The sequence below is a fragment of the Pipistrellus kuhlii genome, unplaced genomic scaffold (genome assembly GCF_014108245.1).
Source record: "Pipistrellus kuhlii isolate mPipKuh1 unplaced genomic scaffold, mPipKuh1.p scaffold_m20_p_2, whole genome shotgun sequence".
NCBI lineage: Eukaryota > Metazoa > Chordata > Mammalia > Chiroptera > Vespertilionidae > Pipistrellus > Pipistrellus kuhlii.
In genome coordinates this window covers 162,376,261-162,394,897 of record NW_023425515.1, presented here as the reverse complement: position 1 = coordinate 162,394,897, position 18,637 = coordinate 162,376,261, and the positions used below count along the sequence as shown (strand labels likewise).

At 40.1% G+C, this 18,637-nt stretch overlaps 1 protein-coding gene across 1 annotated transcript in view; it reads right to left on the bottom strand.

The window, feature by feature from the left end:
• Nucleotides 1-6,513, bottom strand: part of ELAVL4 (ELAV like RNA binding protein 4) — a 139,147-nt gene extending 132,634 nt beyond the window's left edge. Inside the window, exon 1 of the mRNA XM_036446619.2 lies at nt 6,353-6,513. Within this exon, the coding sequence (XP_036302512.1) occupies nt 6,353-6,370 (18 nt within the window). The 5' untranslated portion in view covers nt 6,371-6,513. The remainder of the gene's footprint in view (nt 1-6,352) is intronic.
• Between the last annotated feature and the right edge of the window lie 12,124 nt (nt 6,514-18,637).

The following is an 18,637-nucleotide window of genomic DNA, read 5'->3' as shown; positions in this document are numbered from 1 at the left end:
GAACTAAGCATATGTTAGAACTATGTCTCAAGTAGGAATCAAAAGGCTTGGGGGAAAGTTCAGGAACTTGCCTATGAGTAAACAAGTTCACATACTCTTTGTGGCACATATTTTTTGCTTATCATTAAAGTTTTGTTTCCACTGTTATTTTTGTCTGTCTTTCTAAAAGTTAACATTGAAAAGTTTATGAATAATGTTTGAATAAGTGAGATTTTATTTTTATAATATTTTATTAGTCACTTATCTCTACTTCATAGACTTTCACGCCAACTTTATTGATATCAAAATCTGTATAGTGTTGATTTCTGACCTTCAAATGAAAGATGTTTATGAACATATCAACTTTAATAGTAACAGGTAGCACGTATGCATTTATATGTGCCTGGTAAAAGTCTCTGGGTAGCTCACTTAACTACCAACAATGCAAAGAATTTATTGAAAGCAAGGAAAGGAATATAAAATTACTATGACCTTTCAGAAACTGCTTACTAGGTGACATACATGGCAGGTCAAAAGTAGGTTTATAGTTGTGAATACACAAAACACAATTTATTTTTATGTTTTTATTGATTAATTGCATTATTTTCCATATGAACAACTGTAAACCTATTTTTGTCCCACCCTATATTATTTACATGAGTACTCCTGATCAAATAAAACGTTTTAATCTAGTTTTTTAAATGCTGCTAATAAGGAGGAGACAAAATGGCAGCAATATAGGTAGATGGATGTGTCCTGAACCTTGTCCTGGAGCAGATAGAATGAGCAAATTAATCGAATAACATCCACCTCGAATTGGCGAGGCACAAACAGCTGCCCAGGGCACCGTGACCACAGTCAGGTGAGCAGCCTGGCCCCTTCTGAGGAGTAGCAGCGGCACACTGCCCGCACCCATCCTAGGAACAGCAGCCACATGAGCAGCCCATCCCCATCTGAGGAACAGCAGCCCTGCAAGTAGCCTGCCCCCATCAGAGGAGCGAGCAGCCCTGTGAGCTGCCCACCCCTGTGAGAGCAGCCCACCCCTGTCTGAGGAGCAGCAGCTTGCAAGCAGCCTGCCCCTCCACGAGAGAAGCCACTATTGCTGCGAGCAGCACCCACCAGAGGAGCGGCCACCAACTGAGGAACAGCTGCTGCCAGAGGAGCAACCCCTGCACAACTTGACACCTAGATTCTTCAGTGAGAGCAAAAATGGGGAGACAAAAAAAACCCCAAAGAAAAAAGAACAGGGATGAAACAGGGATGCCCACTTTCACCACTCCTGTTTGATATAGTTTTGGAAGTGCTAACCATAGCAATTAGACAAGAAGAAATAAAAGGTATTGGAAAAGAAGATATAAAACTGTCATTATTCACAGATAATATGATACGGTACATAGAAAACCCTAAAGACTCCATCAAAAAAATATTACACTTAATAAATGAATTAGGCAATGTAGCAGGATACAAAATTAACACCAAGAAATCTATGGCATTTTTATACACCAATAGTGAACTTACAGAAAGAGAGACAACAAAAACAATACCCTTTACCATTGTAACAAAAAAATTAAGAGATCTAAGAATAAACTTAACTAAGGAGGTAAAAGACCTGTACTTGGAAAACTATAAGAAAGTGGAAAAAGAAATAGAGGGAAACATAAACAGATGGAAGAACATAACGTGTTCATGGATTGGTAGAATCAACATCAGTAAAATGTCCATACTACTCAAAGCAATCTATAGATTCAATGAACTCCCCATTAAAATACCAATGGCATATTTCACAGACCTAGAACAAACTCTCTAAAAATTTATCTGGAATAAAAAAGACCCCAAATAGCTGCAGCAATCATGAGAAAGAAGAACAAAGTAGAAGGGATCTCCATACTAGATATCAAGCTATATTACAAACCCACTGTTCTCAAAACAGCCTTGTATTGGCACAAGAACAGATATATAGATCAATGGAATAGAATAGAGAACCCAGAAATCTACCCAAACCACTATGCTCAATTAATATTTGACAAAGGAGGTAAGAACATACAATGGAGTCAAGACGGTCAGTCTCTTCAATAAATGGTGCTGGGAAAACTGGATAGATACATGCAAAAACAATGAAAGTAGACCAACTTACACCATACACAAAAATAAACTCAAAATGGATAAAGGACTTAAACATAAGACAGGAAACCAAAAAATACTAGAGAAATCCATAGGCAGCAAAATCTCAGACATATGCTGAAGCAATTTCTTCACCGATACTGCTCTTAGGGCAATGGAAACTAAAGAGAAAATAAACAAATGGGACTACATCAAAATAAAAAGCTTCTGCACAGCAAAGGAAACCACCAACAAAACAATAAGGAAGTGCACTGCATGGGAGAACATATTTGCCAACATATTAAATCAATAAGGGTTTATTCCCAACATTTATAGAGATCTCATACAACTTAACAAAAGGGAGATAAACAACCCAATCAAAAAATCGGCAATGGACCTAAATAGATACCTTTCGAAAGAGTACATAAGGAAGGCCAACAGACATATGAGTCACTAATCATCTGAGAGATGCAAATCAAAACAACAATGTGGTACCATCTCACACCTGTCAGAATGGCGATCATCAACAAATCAATAAATGACAAATGCTGGTGAGGATGTGGAGAAAAAGGAACCCTCGTGCACTGCTGGTGGGAATACAGACTGGTGCAGTCACTGTGGAAAACAGTGTGGAGTTTCATCAAAATCTAAAAATGGAACTCCCATTTGACCCAGTGATCCCACTTATAGGAATATGTCCCAAGAAACTAGAAATATCAGTCAAAAAGGATATTTACGATACATGCCTGTGTTCATAGCAGCACAATTTACCATTGCTAAGATTTGGAAACAGCTTAAGTGCCCATCGGCAATGAGTGGATTAAAAAACTGTGGTACATCTACACCACATGTGTCAAACACAAGGCCCGCGGGCCAAATCCGTCCCGCCAGGCCTTGCAATGTGGCCCGCACCGCGCTGTCATCACTGCACTCCGCTGCGTTTCCATCACAATGACAGTTTATGACTGTTCAGTAAACCATTCGGCCCGCGATTTAGGCTGGATTTTAGATTTTGGCCCCTTCTCTGATTGAGTTCGACACCCCTAATCTACACAAAGGAATACTATGCTGTGGTAAAAAAAGAAGGAACTTTTACCATTTGCAACAACACGGATGGAATTGGAGAGCATTATGCTAAGTGAAATATTAAGCCAGTCAGAGAAAAATAAATATCACATGATCTCACTCATTTGTGGAATATAATGAACAACACAAACTGATGCACAAAAATAGATCCAGAGACAGAGAAGCATCAATCAGACTGTCAAACTTCAGAGGGATGGTAGGGGACGGTGGGAGTAAGGGGAGAGATCAAATAAAGGACTTGTATGCATGAATATAAGCCTAACCAATGGATACAGACATCAGGGGGGTGAAGGCATGAGTGGGGTGGAAGGCAATGAGGAAATAAGGACACAAATATAATACCTTAATCAATAAAGAAAAAAAAAGAAAATGTTAAAATCAGAAAAAAAAGCTACTAGTAAAAACTAATATAACATGCAAGTTCCAAATTAAATATAATCCAGGCACAAGTCAAGCATTCTTCTCCATGGACCATCACTCCTGAAAACAACCTGAAAAATTAGTGGTCCTTCTCTCTACCTTTCCTATAACCCAACATAAATTTATAAAGATCTGCATACATGTGGAGGAATCTCTGGAAGTGAATCACTAGAATATGCAGCATTAGGCTGTTATATCAGCTTCCACTTTCCAAAAGACCGTATTTTCCGGCGTATAAGACGGCCTTTGAAATGAAAAAAAGTCAACCAAAAATTAGGGGCAAAAGACCAAAATTGCACAAAAATTACCTGCAGATCTTGAGGGCAAAGTAAGTCTTTTCTTTGAAGTGGGGGGTAGTCTTATACAGCGAATATAGGCCTAAACCTATATTTTAACTGTAAAATTAGGGGGTCGTCTTATACACCGGAAAATACGGGTATCTACTTAACACAGTTGAGGCTATTTTTAAAAAATTAATTTTGAGATATAATTAAATGTACAGATCTTAATTGTTTATTTGATGAGTTTTGACAAGGGATGCACCCATATAGTCAACACAACAATCAAAATATAGCATATTTCCACCATTCCAGAGTTCCCTTGTGCTCTATTGGCAGTCAATCTCTCTTCCCAACTATAGGTACTCAGATATAACAGTAGCAATAATAATAGCTACTGTTTATGGATGATTAATAATAGGAGTATTTACTGAGAGCCCACATGCCAGGCACTGTACCCATGATATTTCATTTAATTCACATGTCAAATGTTGGTATTATCCCCATTGGTCTATTTGAAATAAAAGGGGGTGGGGAGTAGATGAGGACTAAGACATTAATAATGCATGAATGGAGTAGATGAGGACTAAGACATTAATAATACAACAACTGAGTGGTGGGATCAGACCTGGACCAAGAATATCTGAATTAGAATCCCTCATGCGAAACTGTATCACTTCTGCTAGTACACAAATGGTAAGGAGTTTTCTGTTAATTCGAGACACACACTAAGAAGTAGTATTAGTGAAGCCACTAATTCAAACTCACAACCCCACCTCTATTACAAGCATCCTCAAGTATCTTAACAAGCAAGCAAAGGTTTCTGAGGCGAATACTACTGATAATCAAAGAGGATGACTTACAAATTCTTCAACTGCATGGAAATCCTTCATGTATTTTTAGAGTAGTTAGGAGCGGGGGGAGGGAATCCTCTGTTTAGGCATGCAGGTCACAACCCCATCAACCCCACAATAGGGTGAGTGCTTTGTAAAATGAACAAAAGGAATCCAACCACCCCTTGATCTTGGTCAACTGCAGTCCCATGGTCCACTCTGTGGAAGAGCCACAGGCTCTGTAAGGCATAGCATCATTAATTTCTTAGAGAAGCCACAAGGCAAACATCTTGGATTGAACTCTTTGATTCCTTGTTACATTAATTTTATTCAATGTTTTAAACTCAACCCACTCACATTTACAAAACACTTCACACAGATGACTTCGCTCATGAATGGAGCTCCATTCACTTCTCACTTAAACCATCAAACTTATTCTGAAATGACTGAGGTTAAAGCTTGTTCAGTGTCAATTTGCAATTATTATAAAAGCTAGGTGCGCAAATGCAGAAGGGGTTCTACTAAAAATAAAGCAGCTAGGTAAGGGGCACGGGTAGGCTTTCAGGAACCCACAGGACTGGTGCTAACCTGTTGGGGAGGTGGGTCTTTGATTCTCCAGAGAAAAGATATTATGAGAATTATGAGTTTTGACAAGGGATGCACCCTTGAGAATTACCAGCCTACACCCTGGGAATCAATATGACTCATTCCCCCCTCCAAACTGGGGTTGTTTTCTAAAAGGTCCTCCCCTTCGTTTCCCTGTGGTCTCTCTAAAGCCCTTAACAGATGTTGGGGGAGAGGGGCTCTCTCCTTTATAGAACGAACTAATATTTGGCAGGTTCAAGACTTTTAGGAGCACGTTTACTAAATCCCAAACAACCTCTTGCCCAAAGAGAGACAACAAAATACAACAACAAATATACCCCTCTTCTTCCCTCTCCTCTCCCCCTCTCCCCCTCTCCCCCAGCACCTGAGCCTCCTTTTCCCTCTGCTAAACAAGAGCACCGCTTCAATATAACAAAAACACCCTGTGGAAAACACCCCAAGTCCCAGGTCCACAGCGGGCTCTCTTGGGGAAAAGCATCAGAAGGTGCCCCTTCCCTACAATGAGCTGGGATCGCGAGGAGGGGTCCTCCGAGGATCCGCCTGCACTCGCCCAGCACCCTGGGGTCCTGCTCACGCGGAGCCTCCAGGACTTTTTGGCGCCACCAGACAGTTCAGCAAACCTGCCCGGAGGAGGAGAAGGACACAGCTCAGGGAGAGATGCAAAGGGGCGTGGCGCGGGGCGCTGGCTCCCCGGGCTGCAGGGCCGGGCGGAGGGGTGCACGTGCAGCTGACCCGAGTTTCGGTTGTCCCCTCCCGGGCCCCGGAAGTCTGGGAGGCGGAGGCGGAGTGACCTGGGCCACAGCTGCCCAACGGGCAGCGGAGAGGGTCCTTGGGAGTCCCCCCCACCCCCCGAGGCCAGAGGAGCCGGGGATAGGGATGGGGGCTTGGGGGGGGACTCCCTCCTACCAGGACCCACTCCGGAGAGGGGAGGTGGCCGGGCTGGGGGACCAGAGCAGCCCAGTGGCCGCCACGTGGCCGCGCGGCCGCCAACGCCCGGACGGCAGGTGGGTGGGGCGTGTGGGGCGCCCAGCAGGCCCGGGGAGCCGCTACCTGGTTCTTGAGGCGCATCTTCTCGGAGGGAGCCGAGTCCCGATTCGAGCTGGCGGAGGCTGGGCGGGGCGCGGGCGGCGGGAGGAGGTCGGCCGAGGGGCGCCGCGCTCGCTGCCTCGCTCCCGGCGGTCTGGCCCGCTCAGCGCAGCGCAGCCGCTTCGCTAGCCCAGCCGTTGTCGCCACCCTCTGCCTCGCTGCCACCTCCAGGGGGCGCCTGGCGCGGGCGACCCAGGCCTGATCCCTGGGAGTTGTCCTAGTGCTGGGCTTGGCATCAAGGCTGTGCTCAAAAAAATGAAAGGAATACATCTCCCTTTTTTCTCCCTGTGCTTACATTTCAAGGGAAGGAACATTCCTTGCAGTTCAAGCCCACCAGTACTGCAACATCCTTTGGGCAAAAACACTGAGGTCCTGAGGTTTTACAAACGTGACCAGTTTGGAACCCTTAGAATAAATAAAACGTACCCCCTTGGGGCACAGACGCATGAGAAAATATGGGCAGGGAGTGTGGGCACCTTAAAGTGGGTCGTTGAGCCATAGCTGGCCAGTTGGTTGGTGTCTAAGATGGGTCCGAAATGAAAAATGGAGACAGAGATTGACATCACTGAGCCCCAAACAAAATAGCCATGAGTTTTGTGCGATGTGATTTTGGGTAAAAAATGTTTTAGTTACTTTGTAGCCTCCTCAACCACAGATATGTTAGTCCCATGCTAGAGAATGTGATCATTAAAAGTAGGAAAGGAGCTTCTTTGGCCCTCACTGATAAAACTTCCACTCTAGGGGCTCAGAGACTTGAAGACCTTTGGGTTGTTGAGAATGCCATTACTGCCTAAAGAAAATCTATCTTGATTAAAAATACGGGAAATGAAGATTTTTTTTTTGAGGTGAAATAAACTTACTTAGCATCATAGTGCTAGAAGGGAGATATGAAAGCAGTCATTTTATCTGGTGCCTCTTTCTAGGTAAAGGCTTTAGGGTCCAGAGAAGACCTGCCCCAGGTATCAAGAGAATCAGGAGGTAAAATTGACCCTTGGGATATTGCTTTATTTCACGGTTCTCTGGACTCTGAAGTTTTCCCCTGTTTTGGGAAGTTCTTCCATTCAGACCTCCAAACTGACCCAAATAAACTGAAGAGGAAGCCTAGGTAGTTTAAAGGACTTGGAATGACAAAAGACACAAACATAAAAGGAGCTATTAGTTATTGAGCACTTATTATGTGCACTTTCCATGGATTATCTCATTTAAATCAATTTTTAATTGATTTCATTCTTAGCTCAGTCTTAAAATGGAATAATCCCCAGTGGCTTAAAGGGCTGTTTTCCCCACTATGCCCTTTGTCCATGTAATACAAAAGAGTTTTGTTCCTGGGCACATGGAGATATACTAACTCAAAATTCTGCTAATTCTGAGTCTTTGACTCAGCAGTTCCACTTTTATAAATTTACCTTAAGGAAATAATCATTAACATGTTCAAAGACTTGACTATATTTGTTTACTACAGCCTTCGTTGAAATATGGAAAAACTGTAGTCTTTAATGATCAACAGAGACTGATCATCTATACAAGGCAGTATTCTGCAGACATTGAGAATGATGTAGTCGATGAATATTTATTTAGCGTGGAAATATATTCGCAATATATTTCAAAGTGAGAAAAGCAGTTAACACTGTTGTATGCTCAGTATGATCCTATTTTTGAAAGGGAAACAGTGATTATTTTGGAAAGTGGGATTATGAGTGATTTTTATTTTTTCCTCTTTTGCTTTTCTGTATTTTTAAAAATGTTAATAGTAAATATTTGTTATTTTGGAATAAAAATATTTTAATGTGTCACTATTTCTGATTGTTGTCAAAGTACCTACAATGAGTGAAACACTGACAAGGGCTAGCAAGCAAGAATTCAGTGCAATTTAGCACAGTACAGAACATAGTCTTAACCACTGTAGTTTGGGAATTAATCAGTCCTAGGTTCCAAATCTTAGCTCTGCCTTTTTTAAGGTATGTCATCTTGAACAAGTTATTTGGGTTTTCTAAGCCTAAAAACAGTAATGATAATAATAACTTTTATTGAGAGTTTACTTTGTTCTGGGCACTATACTAAGCACTCCGTATACAGTATCATACCCACAACAGATGAGGAAATTGAGGCTTAAATTAAAGGAAGTTCAATAACTTGCCCACGTTTACACAGCTAGGTGAATATATCACATCATAATGTGATTATGAGGATTAAATTCAAGGGTGGGGGGGCTTAAGCACTTAGCCTAACACACTACCAGATTAGATGATGGTAGATAGATAGGTGATAGATAGACATATATACATACTTGATATGCCATTTTTAATAATGTAGACACAACCCTTGTAGCAAGTTTTGCTTTATTTTATTACTCAAATCACCTCTCTAAGCAACCTAATTTGGCTATTTTAGTAAGAGCATGGGCTCTAAAGCCTGTTTGGGCTTGAATCTCAGTACTACCACTTACTAGCTCTATGATTCTGGGTAAGTTATTTAACCTTTTTGTGCCTCAGGGTTTTTTTTGTTTTGTTTTGTTTTGTCTGTGAAATGGGCATAATATCAGAACTGATTTCATGGAGATTTCTCTGAGTATCAAATGAGTTATCACAGAAAGCAATAAAAATAGTGCCCAGTATACTTAGCGTTTTTAAAACTGATTACACATTTTATGAATTTTAAGTTCTATTTTACACTATTATAAAGATTTTAGTACACATCCCTTATATTGAGATCTGAACATACTGTTATTAATGCCAAAAGGTTATGTAAATGCACAATCTGTCAGAATTTATAGTAGGAAGCTGCCTCCATTTAAAAGAAACCCATGTAGCATTTACATGTGCTTATATTACTAAAACAGACGTCAAACCCAGACACAAGATATAAAAAAATGCCAATTCTTTCTGTCTTAATTTTAGCAAGATCAATTCATGTATGAATTCTTTAAAGAAAAGAATCTGGCATATTTAGGATTTTACTTTCTCATATATTCTCTGGATTTATAAGATCTTTCGAAAACAATTGAAAAAACCTAAACAAAGATAAACAATATATCTTCAGTTTTATAATCAAATATGGCAAGGTAATACTACTTATGAAAAATCTCATAAAGAAAGCATACTACCTAGAATTAACAACCATGCAACCTGCAAAAACAAACAAACACCTGTTTCTTATCAATTGAAAATATATTTTTAGACACATACATACATACAAGTGTTTTGGAGTTATGTTAAATTCTCCAAAGTATAATATTTAATATTAATCACTTTCCTTCCCTATACAAACCATAAATAAAAATCTGTGATAATTTTTCAATTCAAGTCATATTGTGGCTCTAAGATAGCCAATGTCATGTAGCAAAGTGATTAGTAAGAGCGTAGAAACTTACTTTCTTCCTTGGAAAGAGTTCCTGTTTTAAGTAATATTATTTTTCCTTAGAAGTCCTGAATCTTCACACAAAGGCATTACAAGCTCATTATGCACCTTAATTATAAGGGCACCTATGTTTCTTTGTTCATCTGGTTGGTTGGACCTGAGGATTTGATTTGTCACCCTACTCCTCTGTCCCGCCCTATTTCTCTCTTAATGAGAAACAACTTAACAATAGCATCTGTGCAACCTCCAAGGCTCAAATAATGATTGGGAAGGGAGGGGGGTAGTAGTTACGTTGGGGAGCACGTGTTGCTTAACCTTCAGGTAAAGGGCTAAAATTCAGGGTTATTACAGTAAGCGTGAGACCCCAACCCTACCTCCTACTCACACATGTTTCTTTCCTATTCCCTACCCGCTACCTCTCCTTCCTGGGATTGGGGACGGCAGTGTGGTATTAGGTGGAGTCAGATTAATCCATCCTCTGTCTTTCAGGAGCCCTGTGGTCTTTGTCAGGTTTCTTTAATTCTCTGAGCCTTAGTTTCTGAATAATAGAGATTCTAGTACTTACCTCATAGGCTGTGATGAAGATGATTTTTTAGTGTTAATGGAAAAGTGTGTAAAGGAATCACTTAATACAAGTTGCTTCTCTTTCCCCCTTTTCCCTCTGCATTGGGACCATTAAAGATTCCAATTATGCACATCAATAAGAATAGGCATGTGTGAAGGTATGGATATTTGGGAAATTTGGGAATTTGATGTAAGATAGAAAATGCATCTGGAGTCTTCATCATCAACATCTCCTGAAAGGGAAAGGGATTCATTCATTCTGCAGGTTTTTATTGAGCGCCTCCTAGGCCTAGGGCTCATGCCAACCACTGGCAATAGAGTTGTCTTCTATTCTCGAGAAGACAACAGCCTGAGCAGACAGAGATGAAGAAAAGACAGAGAGTGACAGTGTAACAAGTGCTAAAACAGAGAAGTACTGGGGACTGTGAGAGCACAGAGTAAAGGCAGCAAAACCAGCCTTAGAGAAAAGGAGTAGGTAGGAAGGAGGGAGGGCCTGGGAAGTTCCTGGAAAAAATTACTCTGAAATTGGGTTTTGAAGAGCAATTAGGAGTCAGAAGGTAAAATACTGAACATCGAAACTTGCTAGAGGTGCATTTTACTTAAATCTTTATTGTTGTAAGTATTACATATGTCTCCCCCCACATTGAACTCTTTTAGCCTGCTCCTCCCTTCACACACAACCCTCCCTCCTACCCCAGGCATCCACCACCCTATTGTCTATATGTACATATATGCATACAAGTTCCTTGGCTGATCTCTTCCCACCCACTCACCCTCCTTCGCCTTCCTCTGAAGTTCTACAGTCTGTTCCGTGCTTCTATGTCCCTGGATCTTAGAGGTGATTTTTAAATTTTTTTTTTTTGTTAAAAAAAAGAAAAAAAAAAGACCTACTCTACATAACTGTGAAATAAATAGTGTATTCCATTGTCAGAATGAGGCTATACTGTAATGCCATTGACTATTATGAATGTAATAGAATTTGTACATCTTCAAATGCTTTATCACATGAGATTTTAATGAGAACAATGAATAAGCGCTGTTTTCAAGCAAGCCCATGAGCATATGTTCAGAAACATTTGATTAGAGCCTTTGCTCTAACAGTTTCAACTATTCTTAGTTGCTCTTTAACAGTTACAGTTTACACTTAATAGATTCAATAATTAATTGCTTAATGGCAGAAAATAACTCCGTGTTTCATGACATGCAAGAAATGACAGAAAAAGAGTCCTCAGTCTTCATTAAGTTTTAGTGCTGCAAGAGATCTTAGAGATCATCCTCCTCATTTTACTGGCAAGGAGTAAAAGTCAGGTCCAGAGAAGCTCAGTGATCTGCCCAGGTTCACACAGATGGTGAGAAGCAGAGTCAGGAATAACAGTTCTCGGGGCTCTCTGCCCATTGCTCTTACCAATGGCAATGGCTACCATTCACTGGTCATTTCCCAGGTGCTAACTGAAACCTCTATTATTTCATTTTATGGACATATCTACTCCAACACTTATGCCTGAAACCTTTTAGAATGGAACAGTGAATAAATAACTAAGAAGTAAATATATGTTGTGCAGATACTAGTGAATAAAGAAATATTCACATAGATAGAGCTTATTTCATTAGCTAATTTATGTGTTTCTATCAAAGGTAACTTTAGCTTTATACACATCTTTCAGATTCTCCTCTAGTAGTTTGATTTAATTCAGTTCAATTTGACAAACGTTTATTGAATCCTTGTGATAGTAAAGGTGATTCTCTCTTTTCTCTTGCATTCTTCCTGGATGTCATGAGAGGCTCTGCCTTGCCAGGAAAGAGCACAAGCTTGGGAGTCAAAAAGGCATAGGTTCAAATCCCAGCTCCACAATGAATTGTTTCAGGGATCTTGGGGAGGTAACCTACTTCCCTTATCTGTAAAACGATAAAATTAAATCTACCTTACAGGGTTGTTCTATAGATTAAAATGAATAAAATAAGTAAATAGAATCCATTTTATTCAAGGCCATTTGTTCTGCTGATTACTCACATCCATTAACCTGAGCAACATTCTGTTCAAGGACATGTATTATAACATGTGGTAGATTATATTATCCAAATGTGGCTAAACAATATCTCCCACCACACTTGCTCTTCTGCAGTGTGACCTCGCTACTCCCAAGAGGTGAATCTAATTGCCTTCCTCTATTTATTTTTAAATATATTTTGATTTTTTACAGAGAGGAAGGGAGAGGGATAGAGAGTTAGAAATATAGATGAGAGAAATATCGATCAGCTGCCTCCTGCACACCCCCTACTAGGGATGTACCCATAACCAAAGTACATACCCTTGATCAGAATCAAACCTGGGGCCCTTGAGTCCGCAGGCTGATGCTCTATCCACTGAGGCTTCCTCTTGAATCTTGAGCACTCTTAGTGACTCTGGGCCATGCTATCCATTGAGTCTTTCTTCTAACTGATAGGGATGCAGATGTTACACTGGGAGCTAAGGTGTAAATTGGCAGGAGAACTAAACAGAAAGTCCCTGGCACCTGGATGATTATGTGCATTGTCATTTTGGCCATGGACTACCAACTCAGATTTACAGGGCTGAGGAATAAACCTTCATCTAATGTAGGCCGCTTATTCCAGACCTTCCTGTCACAGCAACCAAACCAATATCCTAACCAACACAATTAGAGACTCTATAATGAATCTAAAGCAGTTGCTCAATGTTAAGTATATAGGACATTTCAAACACTTAAATCATCTACTGCCCTCCAGAACACAATCACACCTTTCTGGGAGTTTTTTTTATGCCTGACTCATTGACCTCTTTCACCTCCTTCACATCGTCTATTTTTCTTCCCTCAGAGTAATCGACAGACAATAGTAATCTTTTAAATCATTTAATCTCACCAATCCTTGAACATCTCATCTCCAGTGACTCACTTTCCCGCCATTTCAGCCACCAGTTTCACAGCCAACCCCAGGCTTCCTCATGACACTAAATGGCACCACCTGTAAATTTTAGAATCATGCCGTTTTTCTCTCTGATTCCTGCTCCTGGCCACCTCTCTTACTCTCTCTGCTACAAACCCAGTGTTTGTTTTCATCATGCTCTTCACTCCTAAGTCCTATCCTACATGTGGAGTATGATTTTCTCTGACTGGCAATTTTACTGCTATGGGCCATACAGTTAGCATTTTCTCTGCTGCCCTAGGATCTTGCCCTAACCTCTTCACCTTCTACCATTACCATCTGGTCAGCCCTAGCTTGGGGCCTCCACTGGACTCCCATAACCCCTGCACAGAGCTGTCACTTTGCTCTGTCAATTTCAGTTTGTGTGTCAGTCTCCCCACTAGACTGTGAGCTCTTTAAGGTTGGAGACTGACTTATTCATCTACGAGGTGTACCTGTTAAATAATGCTGGACTTTGTACTCAAAGAAAACACGATGATTTTTAAAAATATATCAAAAGTGCTTAAAGTAATGTCCATCGCTCGCTACACATTTCTCCCATCTTTCAGGTAATTTGTGGATACAGTCCCAATAGAACTTTTCTTGTTTTGAGACCCAGTTTTCCACTTCTTCGTATTTTTTGAGGTACTGCTCAGAAAGTGCATGTGCCATTCATTGGAAGAAGTGGTAATCTGAAGGAGCAAGGTTTGGTGAATACAGTGAGTGGGTTAATACTTCCCAGGCAAGATCTTTTAACGTGTCTTTAACTGGTTTTGAGGTTTGTGATGGTGTGTCATCATAAAGTAAAATTACTTTGCCGTGTCTTCTGGCAAATTCTGGTGGTTTCACGATCAAAGCATGGTTCAAATTGATTATTTGTTGTCCATAGCTATCAGTATTAATGTTTTCACCTGGTTTTAGAAGCTCATAATATACCACACCAAACAAAGAGCATTGTCCTCTTTCCAAAGGGATTTGACCTTGCAATTGATGTTGATGGTTGACCTGGATCAACCCATGATTTTGTGCATTTGGGATTCTCAAAATAAATCTACTTTTCATTGCCAGTCACAATTCGATGCAAAGAAGACTTTCATGCCATTGAAGCAACATTTTAATGATGACTTTTCAGTTTTCCATTTGCATTTCATTTAGTTGATGTGGCACCCATTTTCCTTCCAAATCTTTTCCATTGTTTATAAACTATCAGAAATTGTTTGTTGAGCAATGTTTAATCTTTCTGAAAGTTGTATATGAGCTTAACATGTGTCTTCTTCATTCAGTAATGATTGTAATTGTTTAATTGTTGCTCTTCAAACTTTTTTAGTTGACCTGGACATTCTTTGTCTTTCACATAGAAATAATCACTTTTAAAGCATTTAAACCAGCGTTCACAAGTATCTTGAGATGGAGCATGTTCACCATAAGCTTCCCAAAGTATTCAACAGCACTTGTCTTAACAATAAAGAAATGAATTAAAACTTCCTGCAAATGCTTTTTTTTTTTGCACGAAAATCGACATTTTTAAGTGTAAAAGTATCTATGATGTTAACACCTTCAGCAAATTTGACATATGAAGTTTCGAAGCTTATTGTCAATACAATAAAATAGCATATATATCAAATCACATATATATCAACATACGTGTAACTCCATCAATTGAAAAATATCGGCATTATAACACATCTATTAGTTGGAATGCCTAAGTTGTTTCTGCCTCCATGCCTTTGCTTATGCCATTCCTCCCTCAATATATATTCCCCTACTACATTAGCTCCTTTTAAAGTCAGTCAAGTCCACTCCTGAGGCTCTGTAGTATTTCTTTGCAGTCACTTTGGTTTTGTAGTCAGTTAAATTATTGAGCACCTACTATTCACTTAGTGATATGCAACCCATTTCACTCCTGGCTGTTATTTACTCCTCATAAGTATCCAAAAATCCTGACTTTAAAGATAAGGAAACTGAAGCTCTAAAAGTTTAGGTGACTTTGCCCAAAGTCACACAGCCAGAAAGTGACATGACCAAGATTCACTCTAAGGTTGCTATTCTTGTGCTGAATTTTGTTGCCCCCCCATATGCTCTGAGCTTCTGTCCCTTGTGTAAATGTCTTATCCATCTGTGTAAGTTCTTGAGGCAAGAGCTGTGTCTCTCACCTTTATGTCTCCTCTAACATCTAGCCCTGCCTCTTGCACAGAGTGGGAGCAACAAAATAAACAGAAAATAAAATACCGATTCAGGGACTCTCAGAAAACACCTACAAGGCAGCATGTAGATCCCTCCCTCCACTCCCATTTCCCCCTCACTGACTCAGGGGGCCTGGCTGCCAATGCGCTCTCACCAGACTCTTCCAGGAGCAGGTGCTTATTCAAACAGCCTCATTAACAATCTGTGGGGCCCCTGTACTCATTATATGGGGTTTTAACTATATCCAGTTTCCACAACTCAACAGCTTCTATTTTTAACACATAATGGCAGTATCTACAGGAGAAAGAATGAACAGGATCTAGTATTCTCACTGTTTCCCTGTTTCCTGTCCATGTAAATGTTATCGTTTGTTAATCAAGGTAAACCTAAAAACTAAGACAACTTACCAAGCTATCACCAACCAGGACAGTTTACTTGTTCCCATCCATATAGTTTCCATGTTACTACAGCAATTGCAAACCTTCCTTCCCTCCTAAACATCACTTTTCTCATAGGAAGTGAGGCCAAGGCCTCATAAGGTTCAGTTTGGTTTTGTTTAGTCTCAGTTTTCCCATTTTTCTTTGCTGGGATACTATTAACTATTTCTTGTGAATTATTTCTTGGCAGAACGCTTAGCACAAATTACACATAGTGAATGTTTGCTGAATGAATAAATAATTTAGCTTGGTGCTATTCAAGCCTTTTAAAAACTGTGCAAAGTAAAAAATATAATGTATATTCTCCTTATCTCCCTCTGAAACAAAAATTTTCTGAAGCAATGCTTAACTTTATACTGATGTTTTCCATTCACTCCTATACTATCCTATTATCTCACTTATTTAAAATGCTGGTTGTAATTCAATAAACTCATGCATGATCACACCAAGGGGTTCCAAACCTGCACCATGCCAGCACAGCCAAGGGTGAACCTGAGATTAAAGAAGACAGATAAGAGAATACAGCTGGGGCTTGGAGGATCTCCCATGCCAGGATGAGGACACAGAAAGACCCAGCCTGCAAGCCAAAGCTTTATTTTATAGTCAGATCACACAAAGCAAAACAAAGGAAGTGGTCAACATATTTACAATGTTCTTGTGAGTTTCACCTTGTTTTGGCAGCATTTGCTGCACCTCCCATAGTCCATTAGCTACTAAGATAGGAGCAAGGGAGGACTATAAGGTCAAGCTTAATTATGTTAAGAGGGCTCTGCCCTCCAAGCTGGGATTGTGGCCCTGACACCAGTCAGTCCAAGGCTTAGCCCTATAGCCGCTCCCTACACAAACCTAATTTGGATCAAATTGGATTAGGGATAGGAACTATATTTTATTTTGTATATAGGTTTTTTTATTTACCATCACTATGTATTTTTTCTATTTTTACATGTTTGGTGAGGACATAATCTATTTGTATAAAAGGCTAAACACACTGACCCCTTGGGAGTTCGACTGGAAAACCGGGAGTTCAATCACTCGCTATGACATGTGCTGACCACCAGGGAGTGTCACGGAATTAAGGAAGGCCCTGGCCAGTTCTGATTGCCCACCAGGCCTAGGGACCTTACACATGCATTAATTTTATGCATCAGGCCTCTAGTTAAAAATATATCGGGAGAAGTTCTTCACACAGAACAGACAATAGCTGTCCTCTTCAGGGTCGCCCAGGGTTTAAAGTTTGCCTCTTTGCCTTGGAAACACCAAAAAAACTTGGTGTCAGACCAAGTCATTCTTGCCAAAGAATATTTCTCAAAATGTATGTGGCCACCAACTCATGATAATACCTAACATTTACTGAGCACTTACTACATTTGAGGTATTGTTTTTATAATCATTATATATATATATATATCTCCTCAGTTAATCCTCACAAAAGACTTTTAGGTAAAAACTATTAGTTTTGCCATTTTATAGGGGAGAAAACACAGGTACAGAGAGACTAAGACTGCTGGAAAAGAGCGAAGCCAGTTGAACCAGATATTCCAAGAGGATATGTGCATCACAGCTAGACTACTACATTCAAATCTTGTCTCTGCCTCTAGGTAACTGTGAGGTCTTGAGAAAGTTTCTTAAGGTCTCGGTGCCTATGTTTTCTCAACTATAAAATGATAGTTAATAATGATATTAATAATTCCTACTCACAAAATTTGGGAAGATTAAGGCAGTTTATATGTAATACTTAGAACAATATCTGGCACATGGTAAGCACTTACTAAGTGTGTGCTCTAATGATGACATAAAAAACTGCACCCTAATCCACTGAAATAAACTGTCTTTATAGTTCTTATATGTCTTCCACAGTGAAAGGAACATTTGTGCTGAAAAGAACCCTAGAGGTCATCTATTGTAGTTCCACTTGGCCATTTCACAGTTGGGGATGGTCTAAAGCACATGTGTCAAACACAAGGCCCGCGGCCAAATCCGTCCCGCCAGGCCTTGCAATGTGGCCCGCACCGTGCTGTCATCACTGCACTCCTCTGCGTTTCCATCACAATGACAGTTTATGACTGTTCAGTAAACCATTCGGCCCGCGATTTAGGCTGGATTTTAGATTTTGGCCCCTTCTCTGATTGAGTTCGACACCCCTAGTCTAAAGAGAAGAAAGGGCCTTGTTTGTCCAAATGGATGAGGCAGAACTGGGAGTAGAACTTGGATATCCAGTTTCCCAGTGGTTGTCCTGCTCACCACAGTACCTCTTGCTTCCTCATGTGTCTTATGAATGCTGCTTTCTTATTAACTCATTTTCTCCATGCCATTATGTTACTGGGAATAAACCTAAGTGCTGAGTGCTGGGGAAATTCTTACTCAACAAGCTATGCCACAGGCATCCTGCTTTCTATATTTATTCATTGCAGGTATTTAGTATTTTATTATAACACTAGAGGCCCACTGGACAAATTCATGCACATTGAAAGGAAATTAATTAGAAGAAATATTTGAATATTACTATTTCCCCTTTCTCTATAATAGAAGTGTCAACCAAATTCACGATCGACAGTGACAGATCAAAACACATGCGTGTGATTGGTGCCAGCAAGAGCTTTATATGCATCGTGCAAGTGTGAGTTAACTTAGCCATATATATATATATATATATATTAAACTTTCTTAATTAGACCTGCTTTCTGATTTAGCTAAACTTTTTCCAGCCCAGTGAAGTACACCAACTTCTCTTCTCTTTCAGGTAATTGTCAGCAACCCAGCAGTAAATATGAACATGAAGCACATT